This window comes from Elgaria multicarinata, chromosome 2 (genome assembly GCF_023053635.1).
Source record: "Elgaria multicarinata webbii isolate HBS135686 ecotype San Diego chromosome 2, rElgMul1.1.pri, whole genome shotgun sequence".
In the NCBI taxonomy this organism is placed as follows: Eukaryota; Metazoa; Chordata; class Lepidosauria; order Squamata; family Anguidae; genus Elgaria; species Elgaria multicarinata.
The window spans coordinates 172,133,946-172,155,416 of NC_086172.1; the positions used below are offsets into that span (position 1 = coordinate 172,133,946).

General features: G+C 40.0%; 1 protein-coding gene across 4 annotated transcripts in view; it reads left to right on the top strand.

The window, feature by feature from the left end:
• The window catches only part of PPP2R5E (protein phosphatase 2 regulatory subunit B'epsilon), an 82,064-nt gene that overhangs the window by 36,135 nt on the left and 24,458 nt on the right, over positions 1-21,471 (top strand). For all 4 annotated transcript variants that reach the window (XM_063118144.1, XM_063118145.1, XM_063118143.1 and 1 more), the window contains exon 3: positions 4,064-4,260. In XM_063118144.1, coding sequence (XP_062974214.1) covers positions 4,064-4,260 — 197 coding nt within the window. The remainder of the gene's footprint in view (positions 1-4,063; positions 4,261-21,471) is intronic.

Sequence of the window (21,471 nt, forward strand, 5' to 3'; positions counted from 1 at the left end):
AATCCGCCCCACACACTCAGGTCCTCTGGGAAGAATCTACTTCAGCCAGCCAAAACAAGGCTGACAGGTATTACCCAGAGGACCTTCTCTTCTGCTGCTCCCAGACTGTGGAATGGCCTGCCGGAGGGTATTTGTCAACTTAACACTGTCTTTTTGCATTTAAGAAAGCTATAAAGACTGATCTCTTCTGGCAGGCCTATCCAGTGGAATTTTAGGATGCTTTTAGGATGGTTTTTTAGGATGTTTTAACAATGTATACTAGGTTTTTAATCAGTATTTTATGTGTTTCGTACTTGCTGCTGTTCCCCGCCTTGATCAAAATGGAGAGGCGGGTAAGAAATAAAATTATCATTATTATTTTTATTATTGGTTTGAACAATATCCTCCTCAAATTCTTTATGGGTTATTCCTCCTCTCCACCCCCAGCTTTCCCTGCGTCCTATTCCACAATGTCCAGGAGAGCCATCTAGATGCTTTTTTTGGGGTGGGGAGAGGCTGGGGTATGTGGTTGCAGGGGGAAAAAAGAGAATGGAAACTTCTTTAGCTTGACTTATCTCAGGATGCAAGCCATTATCACTTTTCTTTGCATGTGTTCTTTGAGAGCTCAAGACTGTTATGTTACACTCCAATGGTTTTTGCTGATTCCTTTTTTATATTTTCCCTATGGCTGTTGGGATATTCCCCAGGATTCAAACATGTGCTAATATGAGCTTCAGTAGTCTCAGTCTGCTGACACTCATCTCTGTGTCACCCCTTTTGACCCAGAGGCAGAGGTTGAAGGACTTACTAAGTGCCTGGCAGAAATTGAGATCCAGCTGAGTGGCAGCTGACTTTAAGCTTTGCTATTTCAGCTTACAGGGAAACTACTTCAGGATTATAAGGAGGTCTAAACAGATTTTGGTGTGATTTCTATGAGAACACATGGCGATCTGCTATGCAGAAGGACAAGGACGCTTTCCCTTGCAACCACATATTTGGTGTCTTTGTGCCTGAATATTTCAGATATTAAGGATACAGAAGAACCCAGCCTTTCCGTTTCTCAGATCCCATCCAGGACCCTGTGAGTTGTGATACATTCACCTGAAGAGACCCCAGAAACACCAGGGGCAAAGCACTATCGAACTCAGGGTACTATATGTCCCTAATCACTCAGACTGTTTGCTCTGGTCTTGACCCTTTAAGAAGCCACAGTAGCCAAGAACTGGGGCCAGAGCCTAAGAGGCTTTTCTTGGCTCACAATTTGCTACATTCTTTCCCTCCTTGTGATTGTATTGTACATTTCTGTAGTAAGTAGCTCCGGGTGCTTGATGAACAGTATATAAATATTAATGGTTGTTATAATTAAGGCATCAGTTGTTAAATGCCTGTCGGCAGTCCTGTGAATGTCAGTTGTTAGAACAGGATATACATGAAGGACAATTTCTGTTCTCTCCCTTGCAAATAACCTGCATGTTTCTCTTAATGTTATAGACAGATCCAAGTAACTGCTGCCTTGTTATTTTATTGTAAATGGAGGAACAGCCATTGTTGCTTTTATCGCAGTAGCCCTGAAATTTGTTTTGCACCTAGCATGATCTGATCCAAGAGTACCCAACCTTTTTAGGTTTGTTGTCACATTTGGAATTTTGAGGGAGTGTTGTGGGTGTGCTCATAAAATGGTTGTGATGGTTGCGGGGGCTTGCCCATGTATAAAATGGCTGCCATGGTAGACATGGCCAGTTACAAAACACTCGTTTCTCAGAAAGCAAATGGTTGAGACTAAAAGAAAATAACTTCCCCAAGCACATAAGGGATTTTATTATATTCAGCGGTATATAAGTGTCACAAAATTAATAAACAGGTATAAGGAAAATGTGGGGTCTGAGATCCAAAACACAAAACCACTCTTTTGAACTTAAATAAAGAAGGGGCTATAGGCAACGCTTCACTTTGCACTATGCCAGCCTCCCAGATATATATATATATATATATATATATATATATATATATATATAAAAAACCCCGAAAAAATAAAATAAAAATCAGGAGGGGCAGTTTGCCTAGGGCTCCTTCTGTTGCTTTTGGAATGCTTACTGTTTCTCTTTTCTTTGTTTTTTCTCTGCATTTGAAGTAGCAACTCGCTCAGGCAAGAGAGTGACTGTGCAGATGGAAGAGCACAAATTCTGTACTTGCAATGTAAATTTCCCATAGTGACACTGGATGTGGACAAGCTGAGATTTATGCTAGTGGCTGTCCTCTTTTGTAGATGAAACACAGCCAGACATGGCTCTATAGTGTGCGTGGCAAAGGGAGGGTCTCCTCTGTTCCCTGTGGGCAGCAGTATGTGAACTTTTTGGGCTAAGGAGAATAGTGCAGCCTAACATAAATTTAAGTGTGCCAGTCAATATAGTAAGTCTGGTACTGGGAGTGGGGGTGTTGTCTGTGGCCAGTCAGGGAAGTAACTGTTTCAGGCAAGGGGAGGAGGGAGCATGTGAACCCAAGGCTTGGACCTGACAGCTAACCGTGGTTTGGCCACTGCTAACCATACATTGTTGATTGGAAAATATGCTATGCCACAAAACCCCTATATAGTTTAATTCCTATGTAGGATTTGGAATGCAGGAGTTTCTACTAGGCAGTGAAAATGGTAAATTATAGGCCATACTAATTTAATTTTACACAACTGATATGTCATTGTGCACTGCAAAGTATGTAAATAAAAGTAAGGGTTTCCGCACCCCCCTCAGAAGAGAGAGTAGATAGCTTTTTGCAGGTCTTCAGAATAGCAAAATCTATATAGACTCAAGTAACCTATTTAAATTGAAGCACTCCTTTACAACACATTTTGTTTTGGTTCATGATGCTGTTTAAACATTATGAATAAGGCTGCTGTTTCTAATCAAACAGGGTAGGAGAGAAGTCTTTTCCCTTTGCTTGGTGTCTCCTGTTCAAGTAGAGATCAATGTTCCTTACTGTGACTTGCATATTATCATTAGCTCCCCCGGCTACTTGAGATTAATCTGCCTTTTATGCTTTTCCTTTGAAAATGTGTTGCAGGGTTACTAACCTGCCACTGTGAGTAAAATAGAAACTGTCAACTGTTTTGAGGAGATTTATGATATGGCTGCAGCATTCATGGTTGCCTTATATGATATTTTTGTGCCGAATAATTGATTCAGTACAAAACAATGAATACATGAAAGGTTTGTGTACATATAGCTATAAAGAAACGTTGTAGAATATACTTATGTCTTACATAATATGTACATATTATACATAGAAACATATATTGATTTTTTTATGGCTTCATTAGTCAGGGAAGTATGACTTCCTTGAAAGGTGTAGAGTTACACTTCTGAAAGGACATGTTGATGCTAGAGAAGTGAAGTCTCGCAATGTTTTTCCCCAAAGTTGAAATATATACAACTCGTTCTTATCAAAGTTAAACTTGATTTTCCCTCCCACTCCCTACCCAAATTTTCTGTGTTATTCTTCTGCACTTCGCATCCCTAACAATGTTCTGGAAAGTTAAAAGGTTTCTGCAATAGAAAGATATTAACTATGAATTGAAAAGATAAGTGATAACTGTTGGAATAAAATAAAATAATCCCAAAATGAATGGGATTCAGTTGCTTGGATCTAGTCTAAAGATTTTTCCATATAATATAGTTTGGGAAATACTGAATTGAAGTTCAAATTGGATATGCCTGTAAATAAAAATATACACATTTGATTATTTTTGTTATTCTTTATTATTTGAGCTGTGGGAGATATTCAGCATTCTCCAGTTCTACTAAACCTAAATGGGAATTAAGGATCTTGATTCCTTTGCAGGATTAAGACTACCAGACTATGTTTTGTCTACTTGAAGGCTTGGGCTGATCTCTGAAATTACAAATGTATTTATTAATTGATGGCCAGAGTGTAATTCAGTATTCAAGAAACCAACCTCCAAAAAAGCACAATTGTTAATTTGGTTGCCATTTTACTGACATTTAATGGATATGGCTTCTTTTTAAGCATTATTTGTTTCATACAAGAATGATTTTAGACTCACAAGACTTTCCTTCTTTCACCCTTGCAGACGTTCCATCTTCAGAGCAACCTGAGTTGTTTCTAAAGAAACTTCAGCAGTGCTGTGTCATTTTTGACTTCATGGACACGCTTTCAGATCTTAAAATGAAAGAATACAAGCGCTCAACTCTTAATGAACTTGTGGATTACATTACAATAAGCAGAGGCTGTTTGACTGAACAGACTTACCCTGAAGTAGTTAGAATGGTGAGTTTTCTTTTTTACAGTGAACAGTAAAATTAGTAAAATGTAACATGTGGAGTAAGTACCTTAAATAGAATGTTGGGTCTTTGAGTTAGTATTGAAGGATTGTCTTTCAAATGCAAAACAGGGAAGATATTTTTCACTTAAAATAACTTTAAACTTAGATTATTTAAACTGTATTAATTCACAAGATGAAATACAAAGAGATGTGAAGGTCTTGGAAAATCTGAGTTAAAAAAATCCTAGTTTTTCTTTTCTCCCCATTTGTCCACTGAATTGTTCAGTTCCCTCCAGTCTTCTCTCTCCCACACACCCCGGGCTGGATTTTTCCTGAACTTCACATCTCTAGAAATACAGCAAAGTGGAGAGCATGGAAAAATCTTAGAAGCCTTTGCATTCCTTATTTATTTATATCCAGGTCTTTTGAATGATGAGCTTCTGTGTTATGGTTTTAAAGCAGGTCTATGCAGTGTTTAAATGCAGCACAATGTATTGATGTTTAGGGAAGATACCAGCTTGCATAGGCACTTGATTTACATGTGGAGATGACTTTAAGCAATTCTTGGGGTTGCGTTTTATACTGTAAGCACTAGTTGCATTGATTTTCCAAGTAATAAGAGGCCTTTTATAGGTTGGCCCACAATGGGACAACCATTGGCCCACAATGGTCTTGCTTGCTGTGGTGAGCAGCTTGTACTGGGAGACTGAGAAGGGACAGTTGGCCCTGCTACTTCTTCTGGATCTTAGCATTTGATGCCATCAATCGTGATACCCTTCTGAGTTGCCTTGCAGGGATGGTTCAGGGGGAACTGTATTGAGGTGGTTCTGGTCATTCCTGGGGGCAGGGGGAGGCATGTATTGGAAAGTGCTGCTTGGGGACTACTGGTCTGCTCCATGGCCATTGGCTTTTGGGATATTTCAGAATGCCATTTATGCTTTTTAATCTGTGGGTGAAATTGAGGGCTTTTAATGGAATTGTCTTAATGTGGGTTGAGCGTTTTTAATGGAATTGTTTTATATGTGATTGTAAAGCACCATGATACCAGAAATGGTGAGGTTATTTAAAGCTATAAAAATTCTTTAAATAAATAAATAAATAAATAAAATCATTATCTAGAGATGTGGTCTGAGATGTCATCAGTCTGAGGTGTCAGTTGATGACATCCAGTTCTATCTGTTGTATTTATCTGCTCCCAGGGAAGCAGTGGAAACCTGAATTGGTATCTGGAAACTGTGAGGAAGTAAATAAACCTAATCCTGATAACATGAAGATACTGTTGGTTAGGAGATTTGTTTATCCTGGAGTGGGGAATACAACCTGTTTTAGATAGGATGCTGCTTTTGGATGCTGAAGCGGCAGACAAGGAGTTCCTTTTACCAGCTTCAACTGGTACACCAGCTGTGCCCTTTCCTGGAGAGAGCAGCCCTAGCCAGTCATTCAAGCTTTAGTAGCTTCAAGTCTGGATTATTGTAATGAACTATATATGGGGCTAACTTTTAAAAGTGTCTGAAAACTGCAGTTGTTACAAACAGGCTGTTGTCTAGGGAAGCTTTGAACATATTACCCCAGTGCTCTTAGGTGAATGGTGCTAACATTTCTGGGCCTAATTTAAGATGCTGGTTCTTGCCTTTAAAGTTCTAAATGGCTTGGGTCATGGGTACCTGAAAGGCTGCTTTATCCCATATATTTCTCCCCCGTTTCCTTCCTTCAGCACCGGAGGTTCTGCTCCAGATTCTTACAATGAACATCTATAAGGAGCAAGGCCGCCTTGGATGAAGCACCCACTGGAATGTCCTCCCTAAAGGGACTACCTAGCACCAACATTAGTCAGTTTTAGATGCCAAGTTAAGACTTGGCCTTACAAAGAAGCCCTTGGCAGGGGCTGAGAGTTGCTTTGGATGTTTCATCTTCTCTTTGGATTTTATGTTAAGATTGTTTCTCCCCTTTTTAATTTGCTGTTGCTTTAGTTTTGATACGATTATTTAATTTTCTGTGTTACCTAATTCTTTTACTGTTATAGTAGCACTTCACTTTGGCAGAGTTCACACATAATGCTAACCTATGATATTGGTTATTTAATTCTGGGTTGTTGTGATGTGTCAATGTGGTCTTGCGAACCATAGTTTTCTTAATTTATTTATTATTGCATTTATATACCGCCCCATAGCTCTCTAGGCGGTTTACAAATAATAATAATAATAATAATGCCCAGAGACAGGAACAGCCCAGAAAGAGAGCCCATGGTTGGCACAATAAACTGCTATTAAGTTTTATTCCTTCTGAAGTTGAAGATAGTTGGCTATAGATATTATCTGTTTTTATATTGGCTAGTTTCTGAAGGGGTGCAACTGCTAAAGTAAATTACATTGCACTAGTGTAATTTACCTGGGGAATTTGGCACACCAGCTACAATAGACTAGTTTACGTTACTGCAACATTGTTTATGTTAGCAGTTGCCCCCTGTTGGATACTGCCCATTCAGATCAATAGGCAGTATTCAACATGCTTTCTGCAGTCACACAGAAAATTGTGGACAGACCAACAGTGTAAGCTTTTATACAATGCTTTTGTGCAAAATGTACACAGCTCATATACAGGCTGTGTCTGTGCTAGATTTTACTGCATGTTTGAAGTGGTACTTAGTTCTGGAAGTGGTTCCATGATGTATACCTGTTGGTGGTTCATTGCCATTGGTTCCATGTTTTATAACTATCCGTGGAGGTTGCACAATAAGTCAAGTCTGATTTTAATACATTGTGCATTAGAATAACAGAGAAGAAACATTGATTTATCCTAAGCATCTGGTAGAGCCCAAAATATATGATGAAATAAGTTTTAATGTTTATATGATATATCAGTTGCTTAATTGAGATACAGTATTTTATTTATTTACAACAGTTCAATAGGCTGCCTAATGGTATTGTTCTCTTGGCAGTTCTAAAAGAAAAACAAAATGTAAAGAAGCATGTATCACATCCCAGTACCATCTGCTTGTATTTGTAGGAAAAACAAAATGTTTGATATGCATCCAAAGGAACATAGGAAACTGCCTTATACTGGGCCTGTTTGCTTGAGGAAACAGGCCCAGTATAATGCAAATAAGCCACAATGACTTATTTCCCCTGCCACATGTGCCGGTTGCATTTGCATAATTACCCTTGCCAGTGCGGCTTGCAATGTCATATGAACCCGGCAGGGGTGGCTTGTTGCTGTTGTTAACTAGCTACCTCAGAACCCTAAAGCAGCCCATGTATTCTGTATGGGTGGTTAACCACAGCAACAAGCCATCCTCGCCAGCTTCACATGACATGATAAGCTGCACCAGCAAGGGTAATAATGCAAATCCTGCCTCCCCAGCACATAGAATCATAGAATAGCAGAGTTGGAAGGGGCCTACAAGGCCATCGAGTCCAACCCCCTGCTCAATGCAGGAATCCACCCTAAAGCATCCCTGACAGATCCCTGACATGCAGCAGGAGAAGTAAACCACTGTGGCTATTTCCCCCTCCGTGATTGTGTGAACCCATTCACTGAGTCAGGCCATTGGTCCTTCTAGCACAGTACTGTCAACAGCAACTGGCAGCAGCTCTTCATGGTTTCTGGCATGAGTTCTGGCAGGGATCTTCTGCATACAGAGCTTGAGTTCTGCCACTGAGTTCTGCCTCCCGCCACCCCCTAGTTGTACAATCCTTAGTTATACATATTTAACTAAAAATCAGACGTAACTGATTTTATTAATGGGATACGTATAGGCAAAATCTAAGGTCTGATTCAGTAACAAGGGCCTAATCTACACCAAGCAGAATACTGCACTGTGAAAGTGGTATATAAAAGGCAGGAGCCACACTACTGCTTTATAGCAGTATTGAAATGCACTTAGAACTGTTGGGGCCCATTGACAGATACCATAGACCGCTTTCATACTGCTATATCCTGCTTGGTGTGGCTCTTGCCTTTTATACACCACGTTCATACTGTTTTCATAGTGCAATATCCTGCTTGGTGTAGATTAGGCCTAAGTTTGCCTATTGACAGCTTTATCTTGGGGGCTGTGCTGTAAGTTGATCCTTTCAGCAGTGGAGAAAAAAATGTGTCACTGACTCAGTTTGATATAATTTTATTCTACTTCTACATCTTGCTGTTTTTAAAATGAAATGGACAAAGAACTTAGCTATCCCAGTCTACCACTGCATGCTGTTGCCTTTATTTAGTTTCCCCTTCAGGTCTCATCTGTCCTCTCCTGCTGGGGAACTTTTACCTTTCTAGCTGAGCAGTCTCTGCCTTTCATTATGACACCAGTGGCAGGTTTACCCTTGAAAAATGCATCATCCTTTCCTTTTAACACTCATTAGATTCATTGTCATGATACTGCATTTTAAAAAGTGTCATCAAAAGACTGACTCCCCAAACTAAAAGCAGATGTGGTTTAATCCCCTGGGAAAAAATCTGGACTTTTCTCATTCCCTTGATGTTTGATATACTTATGCAGGGTTGTGTGTTTTCTGCATTCACCCCTACAATTCCACAGACTCCCGTAATGTGCAATTGGAATGAATATGCACGTTCAAAGTATTTGTTTGTATTTATTTATTCTGCACATTTCCATCTCCTTCCAAGATCTATGTTGCTAGTGGCATTCATATTTTCGCAAGGAGTGAATTTCCTGAGGGATATGGGTGGGAGAGATTGAGGAGGAGGGAAGCTGCTGCATGACGATAGGGTTTAAATGGCTAGTAAGGTCAAGGCAGGAAGACATAATAGACACCAGAGAAGGATAGAGGGCTGTTTTAAGTCAGTAGTGCCTATGGTCTAACTTGTGAGGGACCTTCTCAAACCAGGCATTGTCCACACTTTTCCCACCTTTTATCTTCATCTACTAGGACTAAAAATTTTGTTTTATCTTTCTAATACTGGTACATGCTAAATTCACTGAATTCTATGCTCAGTTCCATTAACATAATTGACCTGCAGAACCATTTGACCTGCAGAACCATTTTGTGCATGGGACAGGGCATGGAATAATAAATGCTTTGCATTCTAGAAAATCTTAGCTTCATTCCCCAACACCTCCAATTTGAGTCATCTCGTCAGTGCTATGAAACACCTGAGATTCAGGGGAGCTACTTCCAGTCAAGGTAGACCGTTCCCTTGTGGAAGGTCAGGAGGTCTTGTTCATTATAAATCATATTGTGATAAAGCAAGTATGCTTAGTTTTGCGTAACCGTACTTCGCAGCACAGTGGTGCTGACCTACACTGCTGGTGTACATCTTGAATCTGCTTACAGTGACACAGATGTGATGTTCTGTGGTGCAGTATTCATTGTATATTTTCTCCTGACCCAGTGGCACAATGACTTACTGTCCTTAGCTTGTTTATACTGACCATGTGATGTGCCATTGTGATGGAAAAGCTCTCAATTCTTTTTTCTGGTTGATATCATAAGCTCCATAACGAAACCTCAAACTGCCTCCATGAAGGCAGGCTGATAGAGAGGTATCTATGCAGGGCTGTCAGTCCTAAGAAATGTGTATTCCTTTGATATGGAAACTCATTGATGAGGAGCTTCTCAGTAGCAAAGTGACCAGCCATGGTAACTCTCTTTCTCCTTACCTAACTTGATGGTCTATCCACTTTAAACTTAGCAGTCTAGACTTTGCCTATGGTCATGAGGGCCCGGGGTTGGGGTGGGTGAGAATCTTTTTTAGTATAGGCTAGTGGCAAAGAAAATACTTCATTTGGTCACTTGACCTTGGGATCCTAGTGAACATTAGTTGAGAGCTGAAATTAGCATCTTAAATAGGTTCAGTCCCTTGAAGCCAATTGAGCCAGTGCCCTACGGGTTATCCCTCCCCTTTCTGAAATCTCTGAAAAAAAGAGAAAAAACATTGGCTTACTGAAGCAGTCAGAATTTAGATTTCTATCTCAATGTTAGATTTCTTCCCATGACTTGGGGAAGTCCTGTCTCTTTGTCCAGTTGAAGTTTTGACTGTGTTGCACAGGAGCTAAATAAAATTATAGGGCCAGCTTATAGTACCATCTCCACAAGCCTATATCTAGAATTTACCCTGATTTTATTATTTTATTTCTTTTGTAAATTTTCATTTGCTCTTTGTCTTTCTACCTCTCTGTGGAATTATTAAAAAAATGTTTTCTGTATTAAAATTTTCCTAGTTGGTATGAATCCTTATGTTACAAAACCCCATGTGTTTAGTAGTTTGACAACCTTACTGGACTTTAGCGGAGTAAGAATAGGGGAAACCCAAGAAGTGATGGGCTGAGTCTATTCCAATATGCCACCCTCTTCCAGTAAGCCTGCAAGGGTGCGTCTCCTTTGAGGGAAATTATGGTTGCCTGTTGAAGCCTAGTTGCAACTGTGAGAAAGCCTAGAGCTGGAGACTTAGGGAAGTACGTTGTGTGAGTAGGTGGAACATGCCGAACCTTGGCTAATTAGGGTAGTTTAAAAAAACAAACTCAGAAGACTGGCTTCCTTCGTTCCTGTGACAACCACATATTAATATTTTCTAGCGCTGCAGGAAGATATGTGCAAAAACTTTGCCAGTGCTCTTAAATCTGGATTAAAATATATAGAAACAGCTGTGTTGTTAACAGTCTTTGACAAATACTAACATATGCACCAAAGCATTTAAAACATGCTTTAGAATTCAATCTTCCAGAGTTCTGAAAGCTGGCTTTGAAAATATCTATTGTCAACAGTGACTGTTAAACTTCTTAGATATGACAGTCCCTAATATACTTTCTGTGGCTTACATGACACTGTCATTTATCCCTGTTTGAGCCAGCCTGTCCAGGTTTGGCTGCTTTATTTAAAATCTATAAAGAATACATACAATATTAAATTTTGAGGGTAAAGTAATTTAAAATCTTTTGCAATATTTAAGGTAACTTGAGCAGAAGGGAGCTAAAACTAAAAATTGTTTTGCTTGTTGACTATTTTGAATTATTACTTATTAGCAGCAGGTATTTTTTGGTTCATTTTATTGTCTTCACATACAGCTATTATTATTATTATTATTATTATTATTATTATTATTTATATAGCACCATCAATGTACATGGTGCTGTACAGAGTAAAACAATAAATAACAAGACCCTGCCGCATAGGCTTACATTCTAATAAAATCATAATAAAACAGTAAGGTGGGGAAGAGAATGCACCAAACAGGCAGTATAAAAGTCAGAACAAAATCAAGTTTTAAAAGCTTTAGGAAAAAGAAAAGTTTTTAGCTCTACAGCTCTACAGACGTTGTGCAATCTGTTTGGCTTGTGTAACATTCCATTATGTTTTAGTGTCCTTTTACTTCATTATGCTTCTCTACAAATATTGACCACAGATAAATTGTTTGATGTGAATCACGCAAGTGTATGTGAGAGGAAGAGGTATGTGTGTGGGGCGGGGTGGCAGAGAGAAATCTGATCGATATACCATCAGGGCTTAAAACATATAATTGACTTTATACAGTATGTTGAAAACAAAACTTTGTTAAAAATATAATGAAGAGCTTCACATATATAACTTCATATTTCAGTTCGCTGTTTGCCATGCCAGTAAACGTTTGCCTAATTAAAATATACATGTTATCTTTTCTAGTGAATTAGGGACTAGTGAATTAGGAAAACAGAAGTCAAATATGATATAAAGGAAGCAGTTAGAGTAGTTGTGTGATGTCAGCAGTCACTGTAGCTAGATTAAAAGAACCATTCCAACTAAACTATTTGGATCTATTCAATAATGGCACCTGTTCTTTCAGTTTCCTGAACTTCAGCCATGTGTGTGCTTGTTGGAGATACTTTCTTTCAATTTAGATCCCATGCATGCAGTCTGAATGTGGTAGCTACTATAACATAAGAAGAGCCATACTGTATCAGACCAAAAGTCCATCTAGTCCAGCATTCTGTTGTCAGGATGGACAACCAGCTGCCCACGGGAAAGCAGGACATGAGTGTAGCACCCCCATCCCACCCATGTTTCCCAGCAACTGGTATACGTAGGCACACAGACTCTGTTACTGGTAGCCCTCAATGACCTTATCCTCCATGAATTTGTCCAATCTCTTTTTGAAGCCATCTATATTGGTGGCCATAATTACACCTTGTGGAAGTGAATTCCATAGTTTGACATCATGCTGTTTGAAGAAGTACTTCCTTTTATCTGTCCTGAATCTCCCATCCATCAGCTTCATGGGATGACTCCATTGGGTTCTAGTTATATGAGAGTGGGAGAAAAATGTCTCCCTATCAACTTTTGCCACACCATGTATAATTTTGTACACCTTCATCATGCCCCCCCCACTTGCTGTTTCCCCTAAACTATGCAATCCCATCTGCTGTAACCTATCCTCATAGGGGAATTGCTTCAGCCCCTTGATCATTTTACTTGCTCTTTTCGGTACTTTTTAAGACGTGGTGACCAGAACTGTACACAGTATTCTAAGTGTGACCTTAACATAGATTTGTATAAGGGGGATATGGCCCTGGCAGTTTTATTTTTGATTCCCTTTTTATTGTGGCTAACATGGAATTATGACTAACCCACAGCAGGTGCACATTGGGTTGGCATTTTCATTGAGCTGTCCACCACAACCCCAAGATTTCTTTCTTGGTCAACCGCTAGCTTAGATTCCTTCAGCTTATACTTGAAGTTGGGAATTTTTGCCCTAATGCTTCACTTTACAGTTTTAGTTATATTTTAAATCCAAAATTACTTTAGGCACCAGTTGATTTACCCTTCAATAGCTGTCTAATCATAGAATCATAGAATCATAGAATAGCAGAGTTGGAAGGAGCCTACAAGGCCATCGAGTCCAACCCCCTGCTCAATGCAGGAATCCACCCTAAAGCATCCCTGACAGATGGTTGTCCAGCTGCCTCTTGAATGCCTCTAGTGTGGGAGAGCCCACAACCTCCCTAGGTAACTGATTCCATTGTCGTACTGCTCTAACAGTCAGGAGGTTTTTCCTGATGTCCAGCTGGAATCTGGCTTTCTTTAACTTCAGCCCGTCATTCCGTGTCCTGCACTCTGGGAGGATCGAGAAGAGATCTTGGCCCTCCTCTGTGTGACAACCTTTTAAGTATTTGAAGAGTGCTGTCATGTCTCCCCTCAATCTTCTCTTCTCCAGGCTCAACACGCCCAGTTCTTTCAGTCTCTCTTCATAGGGCTTTGTTTCCAGACCCCTGATCATCCTGGTTGCTCTCCTCTGAACACACTCCAGATTGTCTGCGTCCTTCTTGAATTGTGGAGCCCAGAACTGGATGCAATACTCTAGATGAGGCCTAACCAGGGCCGAATAGAGAGGAACCAGTACCTCACGTGATTTGGAAGCTATACTTCTATTAATGCAGCCCAAAATAGCATTTGCCTTTCTTGCAGCCATATAGCACTGTTGGCTCATATTCAGCTTGCAATCTACAAGAATCCCAAGATCCTTCTCGTTTGTAGTATTGCTGAGCCAAGTATCCCCCATCTTGTAACTGTGCATTTGGTTTCTATTTCCTAAATGTAGAACTTGGCATTTATCCCTATTAAATTTCATCCTGTTGTTTTCAGCCCAGCACTCCAGCCTATGAAGATCACTTTGAAGTTTGTTTCTGTCTTCCAGGGTATTAGCTATCCCACCCAATTTGGTGTCATTTGCAAATTTGATAAGCGTTCCCTGCACCTCCTCATCCAAATCATTAATAAAAATGTTGAAGAGCACTTTTTCCTCTTTCTGGGATACCTATATTTGTCTTTGTTTAGAAGAATGTTGACATAATCTAAGGCTGAACCAGCAGCTCAGAAAAAATCTGTTTAAAATAGATAACTATGTCCACTTACATTTTTGATAAACAAGTATCCATATAACTGGGTGCAGCAGCTATGAATCCTGTACACACATAAGAATGAGCCTCTCTCCCATGTGCATGTGAACACACACACACATACAAAGAGGTATATGTATATGTAATTCATGTAAATATTTAAGTAGTGTATTTGCCAGTTCTTAATCCCTTTGCATTTTTTTGTTAGTGGGCCCATTGAGTTCTGTAGGACAAAGTAAATGACCTGTTGTTGGCAACACCACTGTGGGAGACACACCTGCTTTCTATCATATAAGTCAGCATGAGACATTCATTCACTTGCCTCCCCTTTCAACTGTGCAGATTCAGCACCAGAAATTCCTATCACTACTCTTCAGTTTTGACTGAGGGACCATCCGCAAGCCATTTTTTTAAACACACACACACACACACACACACACACACACACACACACACACATTAAAATGGTGTTCTCCAATTTAAAAGCAACAATACTTTGTGAATATGATTGGTGCACTACATAGGATGAGAAACCCCTTCCCCTCTAAATTAATTATATGTCTAGAAATGTCTCTGTAGAATTGGAGTAATTTAGTGGATGCACACTTCCCTTTCCCTGCAAGTATGTGTAGTTTTAGGTCTGAATTAGACATTTCACATACACTTATTTATTTATTTATTTATTTAGCACCAACAATGTACTTGATGCTGTACAAAATATACAAATAAAACAGTGATACCCTGCCTAGAGGCTTACAATCTGAAACACATATAATAAACCTCTTTAACTCCCTTCCCCTTTCATTAAGAGGGCGCAATGGCAGATGGAAAAGAATAAAACACTTGCCTCTGCCATTTTTCTGCTTTGTATCACCCCATCCTACAGTTGCTTTTCTCTGGTGTCTGCTGCATGCAAACTGGGAAGGGACTCCCAGAATGGATTCTGCTGTAACTTGCAAGAGTTGACTCCTGCAAGCCCCAGCCAAGTCAGGCTCCTTCCTGATTGGTATGCAAGCCATGCAGGAAGTGATGCAGGAAAATCCATAGGTTATCTCAAATTTTGGAGATAACAAAGGGATTCCCCTTTGCCCTGCCTGCCCCCTGGGTAAAGCTTTGGGCGGGCAGGGGGCGGGGCTCACAGAGGGTGCTCAACCCTCCATGGTCAGATTGAGCCCCACATGTGCTGGAAGTTGCAGTCCCCTAATCTAAAGTGTAGTTCACCACTCAGAGTTGTGCCTTATTCATTCATCATATTTTTGGCATTTACCAACATGTGATCCAGAGTATATGGCCTCTCCTGCAGTTGAAGCACATAAAGGTGTATAATGTTGGCTGCTTATGCAAAGACAACCTTGGAGTTGATGTAGCAGCCCAAGGAGTGCCTAGGATAAGATAATGGGATTGCAAGCATCTTCACAAAAGGTGATGTGCTGATGTTGCATCTGTTTGATGGTGGGTTCATGGGCTAATGAATGGAATCTTTCCTATTCCATTCTTATTACAGATTAGTAAGTATTAGTCTAATAGATTAATCTGTGTTATTAATTAATCTTGTGTGCTATTGAAATTGCATTTTGATTTGAAAAATATTGCGTAAATTATCCACAGATAAATATTTATAAAGCAAATACTTCTCTGGCTTTCAATAACAGCAGTGTAGCAAAGCACTTCCATTAGAAATTCTGAATCTTAACTAATTGGTTTCTTTTTAAGATGAAGCTTTCACAAATCGGAATTCCTGTGACTGCTCTGACACAGGTTTGCATAGGTTCATATTTGTTGAGCTTATCGTCTCGGTTGTTCACTTTGTGAATTTGTGGACAATGACAAGGAAGAACATACTTACTGGACGTGATCCCTCTTTATGTGGGTGTAGTGCCTGCATAGAAATCAATTCCCCCATAGGGCATAAGAATCTTTACAGAGTTCTGTTTTTCTACTGCCTCAGTGTTGTGCACACAGTCAACAAGCCAGGCCATTGCAAGGAACGGAAGGTCTGCGTCTCATTCCTGTCCAGCATCCCCCCCTCTCTATTTGGTCAAACAGCATGAACACATTCCTCGAGTAAATGGAGGAGAAAGGCTGTATGAGGATATCAAAGGTATGCACACAGTTCCTACTCTCTGTAATGGCTCGGAGCACTGACTGTACCATACATAAAAGGGGCAGGGGACAGGGCTCTGTTTTGCTCCATGGGGGATTCCTCTGTACACAAGTGCTGCACCCATTTGGAAATGGATAGTGCTAATTGGTCTGTTTAATGGATTTACCTTTCAAAAAGGCTAATGTGTCCAAATTATTCTTTTAAAACGACTAAAGCATGTTGCGCGTCACTGTTTTGTTCAACTTTATTCCAGTTTTTAAAAAGATAATAAGAATGCAGTATATTACTAAAAATAGAAGACCTTCCTCTGGTCTACTTAACTTAATAAAATTGATGCTTGTGAAAGGTCCAGCTCAACATTGTGACATTATTAATCTTTGTAAGCCACCCTGGGAACCTTTTCTGGCTGAAGAACAGGGTACAAATGCTGCAAATAAATAAAATTTCACCAGAAATGGTTAACCCTGTAGTCTGAATCATTACACATGCAGATTTTGCTCTTAAAGGTTGAAAAATGGTTTAATTGTACCAAGATTTCAAAATGAATCCTGGGCTAACATAATTCGGATTGTGCAGGATCTATCTCTATCTTATTTCACAAGATAGAGATGTGAAAATGCAGGGGAAGACTGCAATGAAGTCTGTTTCCTTTTTGTTTTGGGGTGGTGTTTAGTTTTCTTTAGAATTCGGGGGTAGGTGGGTTGAGAAATATTTTCTTTATCAGACAGATGGGGAAACACTTTTTAAAGCAGTGTTTTAAAATAATATTGTTACTGGCAATTTATGCTGCTACAGTGCTCCCTGTATTCAGGGAGTGAGGATATGCGGTGTAGTCCTGCCCCAATGTTGTGTGTGACTGCTGTGAAAAAAGGCAAATTGTATATTAGGAAAGGAATTGAAAAGAAAACTGCCGGTATCATACTGCCCCTGTACAAAGCTGCTGTGCGACCTCACTTGGAATACTGTGTACAATTCTGGTCACTGCATTTTAAAAAGGGCATTATAGAGTAGGAAAAGGTGTAGAAAAGGGCAACTGAAATGATCAAGGGACGGGAGCAACTCCCCTGTGAGGAAAAATTACAGTGTCTGGGACTGTTTAGCTTAGAAAAATGGTGGATAAAGGTGTACAAAATTATGCATGGTGTGGGGGAGGTGGAGAGGAAAAAGTTTTCCTCCTTCTCTCATAATACCAGAATCCAATGAAGCTGACTGGTGGGAGATTCAGGAGAGACAGAATCATAGAATAGTAGAGTTGGAAGGGGCCTACAAGGCCATCGAGTCCAACCCCCTGCTCAATGCACGAATCCACCTTAAAGCATCCCTGACAGATGGTTCTCCAGCTGCCTCTTGAAGGCCTCTAGTGTGGGAGAGCCCACGACCTCCCTAGGTCACTGGTTCCATTGTCGTACTTCACACAGAGTACAGTTAAACTGTGGCATTTGCTATCACAAGATGTAGTGATGGCCACCAATTCAGATGGCTTTAAAAGGAGATTAAACAAGTTCATGGAAGATCAGGCTATCTATGGCTGCTAGTCATGATGGTTATATGCTATCTCCAATATCAGAGACAGTATGCAGTATTTATAGCAGTTGCTGGGAAACACGAACAGGAGGGTGCTTTGCACTTATGTCCTACTTGTGAGCTCCCCATTGGGGCAGCTGGTTGGCCACTGTGAACAGAATATAATGCTGGATGAGTTGGACCCTTGGTCTGATCCAGCACAGCTCTTCTTATGTTCTTACATTGCCCCCCAGATATCTGCACCATAGAGTCCTGCCTCCAATGTTGCACATGGCCCATTCCCCCCCCCCCCCATCCAATGTGTCTGCGCTGAGGAGCCCTATGTGTGTAGGTACCTGTGTAGGACTCCCCTTTGCAGATGTTCATGCCATACGTAATGCCCAGAGAGCTTCAGCTATTGGGCGGGATAAAAATGTAATAAATAAAGACGTACAAATGCTTTGGATGGTGTTATGCAGTGTGTGACATCAGGGGTGGCCTTAGCGGTGCAGCTCTACTCCCTGATTACATGTTCAGCAAATTGGGTACAATAACAGCAGAATAGGGTTTCTGACTAAATTACTAAACAAGCAACACACATTGGTTAGGGCATGATAAAATAATGCTATCAAATGTTGCCATGTACAGAACATCTTCATTTTATTGGTGCCAGAGTGCAGTCTTGGAGTCTGCCAAGCATATTATATTGCTTCTGCAACACGGTGGTAAGGCTTTTGTACAACACATCCTCCGACTCCAGATTCACGCATCTTCTGCATCATGAAATAAACAGATTAATATTTGAAAATAGAGGTTCATAGTGAAGGTATAAACAGTGAAAGAGTTTAGACGCTTGTTTCAATTCATGCAAAACTTTCATTTTTTCCTGGTTTTATGGACTTTAAAGTTCAGAATCAGAAGCTATGGGTTTTGGAAATGAGTTTTTCTAGTATTTGAAAAATAGGTTTAGAACAGCTACTTTTGTCTACTGTTATGATATTGTCAGCATCCTTTGTGGCTTAACTCAGAAGCAATGGAGCTCAGTCCCAGGTAAGCACGCACAGAGTTGCATCTTTACTGTATATAGTGATGGTATACTAATGAAAATGTTAACATGGTAATAAAGTTTAGCTGGACATTCAAATTCATTGCTGTTTCTTAATTATGTTCTAGAAATGTTGGTGCCAGTGGCGGATTTCCTCCTGGCAGTGCAATAGTAACTTCAAAGGATTGATTTTCATCAGAAACACAGCAGGGGAGGAAAGGGTTAACCTCCCACCTCTGTTTGACTTCAACAATCCTAGCCTTTCATAGTGCCTGCTAACCAGTATTACTTTAGGACACATTAATTTTGTCACTTTCAGCAACAAGTAGCTTTAAATTGCTTATATATCAGTCATGTTGAATGTTTTCATTTGTAAATATACAATGGTAGTGGTGGTAGTGAAGGAAATCAGAAACAACTTTCAGGAGAAAAACTGAATAGTACTTGGCATTTAAATAGTGGTTTAGAGGAGATTGTAGGGATTGAGGTTGAGAATTTGGACTTATTCAGACGACACCCTAAGCCATAGTTAGGCCATGAACCCTTTTGCAGCAAATGGCTAGTGAGCATGTTTAAACCATGGTTATGTAGCCACCATGATTAGGAATGGTTCACATGACATGCTAAGTCATGGTTCACACGATACGCTAAGCCATAATGTTTAGCTCAAAATGCTTAATTTCCATGGCTTAGAGCATCTGAACAGGGTCATTGTGGCTTGTTTTAATGTCATTTAGTGAGTTCATGGAAAGGTAAGACTTGACCTCAGGGATCTTTGGTCACTATGCTAAGCTATATCACATAAATAAGCAATTTGGTGGATTGGTCATATTACATGAGTAGCATAAATAGTACGGGTGTGCACTCCGCCCCAGAATTATCTGGTAACCATGAAAATCTGCAGAGCATTCGATCTTCCAGAGCAGAGATTGGCCGATTCCAAACCCATCGATTAATATCAGAGCAGAGATGAGCCCAACCAGAGCTTCTAAAGCCTCCAGAATTATCCTGCTCTGTGTGTGTGTCTCCATATTTGGAAGACACTGAGTGGGGTGAGGGGTAGCTTTGCTATTGGCTTCTGTGGCTAACCAACAGGAAAAGCCACAGTGCTTTCCCTGACCATGATTTCCTCCAATCGCAGTGTTCAGGGAAGTGGGAAACATTTGCTGCTGATTCTAGCCGTGGGGTGGGGGGAGGGAGAGAGTTTCTACTCAGACTCATAGAAGTCAATCATCCATATTTCCACAGTGTGAAAGTGCTGCTGGGCTGGCTGGTGAGTGAGAAAGCTTCTACACCTAAGTAAGACACAGGCAGGCTCTTTATTTCAGTGGCTGGGTCCGGGGGGATGGGTGGGCTCTGTCCAATAGATCGGGAGGGCACCAGGCTGGAGAAGGCTGGAGTGAGGATTTTTTTTAAAAAAAAAAACCCCTAAAAATTCAAGGTATAAATGGATCTCATTCAAACTTGGTGTGGCTAAAGCCCTCATTAAGAGCTATCACCTTGCCATGTTTCATCTCTTTAAGTATAAAAATTATGCAGATGTAAGCATTTTTGTTAATTTCCATTTAAAAATTCCTAAAAAATCAAAGCATGAACTGATTTGATTTAAACTTGGTGGGGCTAAAGCTCTCCTTAAGAGCTATCACTGTGCCAAATTTTATCACTTTATCTTTAAAAATGATAAATACCTGTTAATACCAGTTACCTGAATACTGAACAGTTCTTCGAGGGTAATTCAGTGAGGTGGAGAGAGGGGAAGGGGCTCCAAAATCGAGGCAGAGAATCACCTCTATGGAGCTACAGATAGAATTTTGAGGCAGAGAAGACCCACTTTGCACACCCCTAATAAATAGATCCCATGAATGATCACTGGTACTTGATCTTAAAATTTGTGGAAAAATAACACATAGTTTGTCTCTTAGCAAACAAACTCCAAAGACGAATTTAATCCAGTCGTGATGTTATCTATTGTTGATAGATTAATCTCTCTCAGTTTCAAATGCTGCAAATTATTTGTGCATACCAAAGATTTCTGTGAAAATCAGCCTGTTCTACTAGTAGTATATCAAAATGCACCCTCTTGTGGTAGAAAAAGGAAAGACTAATTATAAAGCCTTTTACTTCCTGGTTGCTGTTCCTCAGTATTTTAATCCACTTTCATACTTCCTTCGTGTTTCTGCATCCCCATAGCTCCTTTTCAAATGAGCTTTTCTGGCTTCCTGGCTTAAATTATTTTTAGTGTAACAGTAGCTATTTTATATGAGTTTTGTTTGACCAAAAAAACACCACCAAAACAAAAACCGCCTAGCAAACGGCCCAGGCACCTATATCCATAATTAGTAACTTGTGTTCTTCCAGATGTTTTGGTCTACCACTGCCATGGCCCTAGCCAGCATAGCCAATGGTGAGGGATGATGTGATGATGAGGGATTGTAAGGCATGATGGGCCAAAGGATCTGCATGACCACAAGTTTCCCACCTCTCTTTATGAACTACTACGTCTATATCAAGTTAGATGTTCAGGAAGATTTGTGTGTTTAAAGTACAGTATAGTATTTTATTTATGTATTCTTTTAATGCATTTTAATCACTCTTCCACCAAATGAGTGCTCCAGTCGATTTGCAATAAAACCATTTTAAAATATACCATTTCCATTTTTTTAAACAAAACATATACATACATTGTAATAAATCAGGGAAACTCTCTAAAACCAAGAAGTGTTAATTATCGCTGAAAGCTC